Raw genomic sequence first — 8,851 nt, 5'->3', positions numbered from 1 at the left:
GCTCCCTGACCTTCTATTGTTCCTGCTTGGTGTATTTGGTATTTTATGTATTTCCTCTGCTTGGTTTTCATCCCCTTCCCTTTAGGACCCTACGGAGCTATTCATCCTTCAGCTGTTAATCTTCAGCACTTCCCTTTGTGTCTCTAAATACCCTCATTCCCCCTTACTCTGTGCTGATGATAGCGCTAAGGCTGCTTTCACACCTCCGGTTTTTGCTATGCGGCACAATCCGGCACTTTGCAGGAAAATCGCAACCGTTTTTTTTTTGCTGTCGGTTGCGATTTTCCTGCATAGACTTTAATTAGTGCCGTATGGCCTTGCGTTCCGTCCGGTTTTTGCCGCATGCGGCAGATTTAGCCGATGCGGCGGCCGGATGGAACGCTGCCTGGCACGTTTTTTCGTGCGGCAAAAAAACCCGCATCGCGCCGCATTCGGCCGATGCGGCGCATTTTTCAATGCATGCCTATGGCGGCCGGATGCGGCGCGATGCGGCAATAACCGCATCCGGCCGCCGCATGCGTTTTTTGCCACTGCGCATGCTCAGTAGCATGCCGCAAGCGGCAAAAACCGGACTGGCCGCAAAGGAAAAACTTATGCAAAGGATGCGGTGTTTTCACCGCATCCGTTGCATAGCTTGCACAGCCGGATTGAGCCGCAGAGCTCAAGCCGGATGTGTGAAAGTAGCCTTACATTGTTAACAAGTCTTCAGTGCAAGCAGTCAGCTTGTAATCATCTGGAGAAACTTTGTGGTTGTTGCCATTTCTCTCCATGAGTCATCTGGAGATAAGATGTTCGTTTACTTTCCCATTTGTTATCCCTGTGTCTTCATTAGACCTTAGTGGGGTTGACTTATCCCATCTGCTCCCTACCCAGGGTCAGGTATCAGAATTGGCGCATAGGTGCAGAACCCATCTAGGGTGGTGGTGAGGAAAGCCAGGGCCCAGTGGTAGGCTTGGTTAGGGGGTCACTATCTCCTCCTCCTTCCCTACACACACAGGGTTTCCCTTCCCCTGTACCTAGTGTGACATCTTCACTGTACGAGCAGCTACTCTGTATTCTTCACTGTACAAGCAGTGAGACTGTACATTTTATACCCTGGGAGTGGTAAGACGGAAATCTATACAGTGCGAGAAGTGAGACTCTGGATTCTTCATTGTACGAGCAGTGAGATTATCTCTCGGCGGCCAAGTGAACAGTGTTCATTGGTGGCCAAGAGGGCTTCCACGTGACCACACATACAGGAAGGAAGCAATGTGTTCACATTAGTTACTATGAGGAAAAAAAAAAACAAAACACACCAAGCAGCCAGCACTGATAAGACAGGACAATCACCAACCGTGTCCAAAAGAATCATCACCATTTTCACTAGAAAAAGTGACAAAGTCTTTAAGAGGAAAACTACTTTATTTAATTTACATATCTGTAGTCATCATGCAGTGAGCAGCAAAAGCCATTGGGGGCAGTGTTCCAGCACAAGTCCATGGCACATACAACCCCCAGGAGTGCCAGTGATCAGAGCGCATCAGCCACCCCTCGTCTGGACATCATGGAGGAAAGCCATGGGTCCTGGGAGTGCCAGTGATCAGAGCGCATCAGCCACCCCTCGTCTGGACATCATGGAGGAAAGCCATGGGTCCCGGGAGTGCCAGTGATCAGAGCGCATCGGCCACCCAGTCTGGCCATCATGGAGGAAAGCCATGGGTCCCAGGAGTGCCAGTGATCAAAGACCATCAGCCACCCCTTGTCTGGACATCATGGAGAAAAGCCATGGGTCCCGGGAGTGCCAGTGATCAAAGACCATCGGCCACCAGCTGTCTGGATATCATGGAGAAAAGCCATGGGTCCCGGGAGTGCCAGTGATTAAAGACCATCGGCCACCAGCTGTCTGGATATCATGGAGAAAAGCCATGGGTCCCGGGAGTGCCAGTGATTAAAGACCATCGGCCACCACCCGTCTGGATATCATGGAGGAAAGCCATGGGTCCTGTGAGTGCCAGTGATCAAAGACCATCGGCCACCCCTCGTCTGGACATCATGGAGGAAAGCCATGGGTCCCTGAGTGCCAGCGATCAAAGACCATCGGCCACCCCTCGTCTGGACATCATGGAGGAAAGCCATGGGTCCCGGGAGTGCCAGTGATCAAAGACCATCAGCCACCCCTTGTCTGGACATCATGGAGAAAAGCCATGGGTCCTGGGAGTGCCAGTGATCAAAGACCATCAGCCACCCCTTGTCTGGACATCATGGAGAAAAGCCATGGGTCCCGGGAGTGCCAGTGATTAAAGACCATCGGCCACCAGCTGTCTGGATATCATGGAGAAAAGCCATGGGTCCCGGGAGTGCCAGTGATTAAAGACCATCGACCACCCTGTCTGGACATCATGGAGGAAAACTGTGGATCCTGTGAGTGCCAGAGATAAGAGGCCAATGACAATCGCCCGCCCCCACCCCCCCCCCCCCCCTCCCCATCTGGACTCATGGAGGAAAGCCATGGGTCCTGGGAGCGCCAATGATCAAAGACCATTAGCCACCCCTGCTTGAACATTATGGAGGAACGCCTCTGTTTGGACACCATGAAGTAAAGCCACAGGTCCTGGGAGGGCCTGAGATCAGAGACCAATGACCATAGGCCACCCCCTGTCTGGACATCATGGAAGGAAGCCATGAGTCCCTGGAGTGCCAGTGATCAGAGACTAATCGGCCACTCCCTGTCTAGACATCATGAAGGAAAGCCTTGGGTCCTGGGAGTGCCAAAGATGAGTGACCATTGGCCACCCCGTCTGGACATCATGGAGGAAAGCTGCAGGCTTTGGGAACACTAGTGGTCAGAGAGTATCAGCCGTCCCATGTCTGGACATCATGGAGGAAAGCTGCAGGCCTTGGGAATACTAGTGGTCAGAGACTATCAGCCATCCCATGTCTGGACATCATGGAGGAAAGCGGTGTGTCCTGGGAGCGCCAGTGATCAGAGATCATCAGAGCCCCATGTCTGGACATCATGAAGGAAATCCACAGGTTCCAGGAGCGCTACCGATAAGAGACCGGCTGCCCCATGTCTGGACATCAGAGAAAATCCGTGGGTCCTGAGACTGCCAGACATCAAAGACAAATGACCATTGGCCACCCTGTCTGGACATCATGGAGGAAAACTGCAAGTCCCAGGAACGCTAATGATCAGAGACCACCGGCCGCTAAATGTCTGGACATCATGGAGGAAGGTTATGTGTCCTGGGAGCGCCAGAGATTAATCACCATCGGCCTCACTGTTTGGACATCATGGAGAAAAGTTGCGTGTCCCAGAGCGCTAGTGATCACAGACCATCGGCCACCCCATGTCTGGACATCATGGAGGAAAGCAGCAGAAGAGGACACTATACATTGGTCCGGCGTCTGATGACTGGTTCTGGCTGCAGAGCATTTCTGGATATGACCCATCCATGGATCACGCGGGAAGATTGTGGGAGAAATAACACAAGCACAATACTGCATTGTCCAGAGCGGCTCCTGAGGACTTTGGTCCCGTGTCTCCTATTCCATGCACAGGAGACACATGGAAAGAAGGCTACGCCTAGAAGTATATACAATGCCACCACAGGCCAGCCCGCTGCAGGCAGGACAGGCCCGGAGCCATTCACATTGAGGGTGATGAAATGTCTCAGTAGTACAGCCACCGGCCAGGGCCATACAGCAGGAACATGCAGCAGCATCTACACCAGCGGGAAGGGAAGGAATGTGGAGGCCGCTGCGCTGAAGAAGACTCAGGTACAGGGGTCTGTAAAGTGCAGCTAGTGACGGGGAGCAGGAACATTCACAAAAGACCACAGGGGAGAGGGTCCGGGGCGCCCACCACTTTCACCGCTCACTCCTTGGCTTTGCCGATTATAGCCAGGATGTACAGGAAGATGTTAATAATGTCGGTGTACAGGTTCAGAGCAGCAAAGACGTATTCTTCAGGGCTGAGAGACAGCTGCTTGTTCCCCAGGATCATCTGCGTGTCCACTGCCAGGAACTATGGGAGACACAAGGAGGAAACCGGACCTCAGAGAGGAAACAGTCAGCAAGTAAGGAGAGCTGGCAACAGGGAGATGCCAACACCACAACTGGAGGGAGAGGAAAGGAGGAGGAGCAAGAGAGCCGACAGGAGCACCGGGAGAGAAGAGGAGTAAGAGAGCCGACAGGAGCACCGGGAGAGAAGAGGAGTAAGAGAGCCGACAGGAGCACCGGGAGAGAAGAGGAGTAAGAGAGCCGACAGGAGCACCGGGAGAGAAGAGGAGTAAGAGAGCCGACAGGAGCACCGGGAGGGAAGAGGAGTAAGAGAGCCGACAGGAGCACCGGGAGGGAAGAGGAGTAAGAGAGCCGACAGGAGCACCGGGAGAGAAGAGGAGTAAGATAGCCGACAGGAGCACCGGGAGAGAAGAGGAGTAAGAGAGCCGACAGGAGCACCGGGAGAGAAGAGGAGTAAGAGAGCCGACAGGAGCACCGGGAGAGAAGAGGAGTAAGAGAGCCGACAGGAGCACCGGGAGAGAAGAGGAGTAAGAGAGCCGACAGGAGCACCGGGAGAGAAGAGGAGTAAGATAGCCGACAGGAGCACCTGGAGAGGAGTAAGAGAGCCGACAGGAGCACCGGGAGAGAAGAGGAGTAAGAGAGCCGACAGGAGCACCGGGAGAGAAGAGTAGTAAGAGAGCCGACAGGAGCACCGGGAGAGAAGAGGAGTAAGAGAGCCGACAGGAGCACCGGGAGAGAAGAGGAGTAAGAGAGCCGACAGGAGCACCGGGGGGAGGGGGGGGAGGAGAGCCGACAGGAGCACCGGGAGAGAAGAGGAGTAAGAGAGCCGACAGGAGCACCGGGAGAGAAGAGGAGTAAGAGAGCCGACAGGAGCACCGGGAGAGAAGAGGAGTAAGAGAGCCGACAGGAGCACCGGGGGGAGGGGGGGGAGGAGAGCCGACAGGAGCACCGGGAGAGAAGAAGAGTAAGAGAGCCGACAGGAGCACCGGGGGGAGGGGGGGGGGGGGGGAGAGCCGACAGGAGCACCGGGGGGAGGGGGAGGAGGAGAGCCGACAGGAGCACCGGGGGGAGGGGGAGGAGGAGAGCCGACAGGAGCACCGGGGGGAGGGGGAGGAGGAGAGCCGACAGGAGCACCGGGGGGAGGGGGAGGAGGAGAGCCGACAGGAGCACTGGGGGAGGAGGAGGAGAGCCGACAGGAGCACCGGGAGAGAAGAGGAGTAAGAGAGCCGACAGGAGCACCGGGAGAGAAGAGGAGTAAGAGAGCCGACAGGAGCACCGGGAGAGAAGAGGAGTAAGAGAGCCGACAGGAGCACCGGGGGGAGGGGGGGGAGGAGAGCCGACAGGAGCACCGGGAGAGAAGAAGAGTAAGAGAGCCGACAGGAGCACCGGGGGGAGGGGGGGGGGGGGGAGAGCCGACAGGAGCACCGGGGGGAGGGGGAGGAGGAGAGCCGACAGGAGCACCGGGGGGAGGGGGAGGAGGAGAGCCGACAGGAGCACCGGGGGGAGGGGGAGGAGGAGAGCCGACAGGAGCACCGGGGGGAGGGGGAGGAGGAGAGCCGACAGGAGCACCGGGGGGAGGGGGAGGAGGAGAGCCGACAGGAGCACCGGGGGGAGGGGGAGGAGGAGAGCCGACAGGAGCACCGGGGGGAGGGGGAGGAGGAGAGCCGACAGGAGCACCGGGGGGAGGGGGGAGGAGGAGAGCCGACAGGAGCACCGGGGGGAGGGGGAGGAGGAGAGCCGACAGGAGCACCGGGGGGAGGGGGAGGAGGAGAGCCGACAGGAGCACCGGGGGGAGGGGGGAGGAGGAGAGCCGACAGGAGCACCGGGGGGAGGGGGAGGAGGAGAGCCGACAGGAGCACCGGGGGGAGGGGGAGGAGGAGAGCCGACAGGAGCACCGGGGGGAGGGGGAGGAGGAGAGCCGACAGGAGCACCGGGGGGAGGGGGAGGAGGAGAGCCGACAGGAGCACCGGGGGGGAGGGGGAGGAGGAGAGCCGACAGGAGCACCGGGGGGAGGGGGAGGAGGAGAGCCGACAGGAGCACCGGGGGGAGGGGGAGGAGGAGAGCCGACAGGAGCACCGGGGGGAGGGGGAGGAGGAGAGCCGACAGGAGCACCGGGGGGAGGGGGAGGAGGAGAGCCGACAGGAGCACCGGGGGGAGGGGAGGAGGAGAGCCGACAGGAGCACCGGGGGGAGGGGGAGGAGGAGAGCCGACAGGAGCACCGGGGGGAGGGGGAGGAGGAGAGCCGACAGGAGCACCGGGGGGAGGGGGAGGAGGAGAGCCGACAGGAGCACTGGGGGAGGAGGAGGAGAGCCGACAGGAGCACCGGGAGAGAAGAGGAGTAAGAGAGCCGACAGGAGCACCGGGAGAGAAGAGGAGTAGAGAGCCGACAGGAGCACCGGGGGGAGGGGGGGGAGGAGAGCCGACAGGAGCACGGGGGGAGGGGGGGGGGGGAGAGCCGACAGGAGCACCGGGGGGAGGGGAGAGCCGACAGGAGCACCGGGGGGAGGGGGGGAGGAGAGCCGACAGGAGCACCGGGGGGAGGGGAGGAGGAGAGCCGACAGGAGCACCGGGGGGAGGGGGAGGAGGAGAGCCGACAGGAGCACCGGGGGAGGGGGAGGAGGAGAGCCGACAGGAGCACCGGGGTGAGGGGGAGGAGGAGAGCCGACAGGAGCACCGGGGGAGGGGGAGGAGGAGAGCCGACAGGAGCACCGGGGGAGGGGGAGGAGGAGAGCCGACAGGAGCACCGGGGGGAGGGGGAGGAGAGCCGACAGGAGCACCGGGGGGAGGGGGAGGAGGAGAGCCGACAGGAGCACCGGGGGAGGGGAGGAGGAGCCGACAGAGCACCGGGGGGGGAGGAGGAGAGCCGACAGGAGCACCGGGGGGAGGGGGAGGAGGAGAGCCGACAGGAGCACCGGGGGGAGGGGGAGGAGGAGAGCCGACAGGAGCACCGGGGGGAGGGGGAGGAGGAGAGCCGACAGGAGCACCGGGGGGAGGGGGAGGAGGAGAGCCGACAGGAGCACCGGGGGGAGGGGGGAGGGGAGGAGAGCGACAGGAGCACCGGGGGGAGGGGGAGGAGGAGAGCCGACAGGAGCACCGGGGGGAGGGGGAGGAGGAGAGCCGACAGGAGCACCGGGGGGAGGGGGAGGAGGAGAGCCGACAGGAGCACTGGGGGAGGAGGAGGAGAGCCGACAGGAGCACCGGGAGAGAAGAGGAGTAAGAGAGCCGACAGGAGCACCGGGAGAGAAGAGGAGTAAGAGAGCCGACAGGAGCACCGGGGGGAGGGGGGGGAGGAGAGCCGACAGGAGCACCGGGAGAGAAGAAGAGTAAGAGAGCCGACAGGAGCACCGGGGGGAGGGGGGGGGGGGGAGAGCCGACAGGAGCACCGGGGGGAGGGGGGGGGGGGGAGAGCCGACAGGAGCACCGGGGGGAGGGGGGGGGGGAGAGCCGACAGGAGCACCGGGGGAGGGGGGGGGGGGGGGAGAGCCGACAGGAGCACCGGGGGGAGGGGGGGGGGGGGGGGGGGGGGAGAGCCGACAGGAGCACCGGGGGGAGGGGGGGGAGGAGAGCCGACAGGAGCACCGGGGGGAGGGGGAGGAGGAGAGCCGACAGGAGCACCGGGGGGAGGGGGAGGAGGAGAGTCGACAGGAGCACTGGGGAAGGAGGAGAAGGAGAGCCGACAGTAGCACTGGGGGGGGGGGGGGAGAGAAGACAGGAACACTGGGGGAGGAGGAGGAGGATAGCCGACAGGAGCACTGGGGGAGGAGGAGAAGGAGAGCCGACAGGAGCTAATAATTATGTGGGAGGGGGAGAGAATCCACAGACCAACAATAAGGCATCAAGTAATCTGAGGACTAAGCTAAATACTACAGGCAGGCAACACAAAGCCCAGTAAGAGGGTGGCCAGCGAGGGGCTTTTGGCGGATAATAACATGACTTACACAAGTGAACAGCAGCGCTCCCAGCGAGGCGTAGACGATCTGCAGGATCTTGTTGCGAATGAAGATGCAGAGTATGGAGAAGATGATGAGGACCACCAGGCTGACCATCAGGACCCCCATACAGGAGGTGAAGTCATATTTTGTCTGTAAAAACACATGGAAGGTTAACAGCCATAAGAAGCCTTCCTCAGAGGATAGGAGTGGTAGATACCAGTGGGGGTGACTTTATGGGACCACTCACCTGCAGGGAGAACAGGACCACAGTGAAGCAGACAGCGGCGGTGATCCCAGAGCCATTATCACAGCATCCGTATCATAGAAGCTTGCGATCATTCCCACCATGTAGGAGAGGCTGAGGGTCAGGATGGACTGTGGAAGACACCGTGTTAGACTCGCCCACCACCTCCACCCTTCCAGAATATGGGCCCCTGATAAATTCACTTACCAGGGCCACAAGGTTCCAAGGGTGACGGCGGCGGAAATCTCCACAGCAGCTGAGAGTGATGAGGGAGACAAAGAAGATGGCGTAGGAGAGGTAATATGTCCATGCGTTCCTCTCACGTAAAGCTTGACCTCCTTCACGAAGGTGAATACCGCCACAAAAGTGAAGGTGACGAGGAGCTGAGCTGTGAGGACGAGGAAGACCTGAGGAGTAAAGTAAGAGCGTCACCGCCAAGTGCCTCCTCAGCCCAGTCCTCTGGATGCCAGCAGACCCCCAGTAGTACTCAAACCCTTCCTCACCCCCGGACCTGTGGATGCCGGGTTATTGCTAGACCCCCACCAGTAGTGGTAACCGCGGCAATGTCACACCATCATACCAACCTTACGGATGAATGCCCGCCTGATGTTCTTATCATCCCAGTGGCTGATAGGAAACTCCTGGTTATCACAGTATGAGGGGGTCCTTC

General features: G+C 60.0%; 1 protein-coding gene across 1 annotated transcript in view; it reads right to left on the bottom strand.

Moving 5' to 3' along the window:
* Positions 1-1,385: 1,385 nt before the first annotated feature.
* Positions 1,386-8,851, bottom strand: part of GRINA (glutamate ionotropic receptor NMDA type subunit associated protein 1) — a 22,961-nt gene continuing 15,495 nt past the window's right edge. The window contains 7 exon segments of the mRNA XM_075315985.1: positions 1,386-4,009; positions 7,944-8,087; positions 8,185-8,234; positions 8,237-8,312; positions 8,389-8,501; positions 8,504-8,588; positions 8,766-8,847. Coding sequence (XP_075172100.1) covers positions 3,860-4,009; positions 7,944-8,087; positions 8,185-8,234; positions 8,237-8,312; positions 8,389-8,501; positions 8,504-8,588; positions 8,766-8,847 — 700 coding nt within the window. The 3' untranslated portion in view covers positions 1,386-3,859.

The sequence above is a fragment of the Anomaloglossus baeobatrachus genome, chromosome 6 (assembly GCF_048569485.1).
Source record: "Anomaloglossus baeobatrachus isolate aAnoBae1 chromosome 6, aAnoBae1.hap1, whole genome shotgun sequence".
In the NCBI taxonomy this organism is placed as follows: Eukaryota; Metazoa; Chordata; class Amphibia; order Anura; family Aromobatidae; genus Anomaloglossus; species Anomaloglossus baeobatrachus.
The sequence above is the reverse complement of the archived record's forward strand: the minus strand, read 5'-3'. Positions and strand labels throughout refer to the sequence as shown.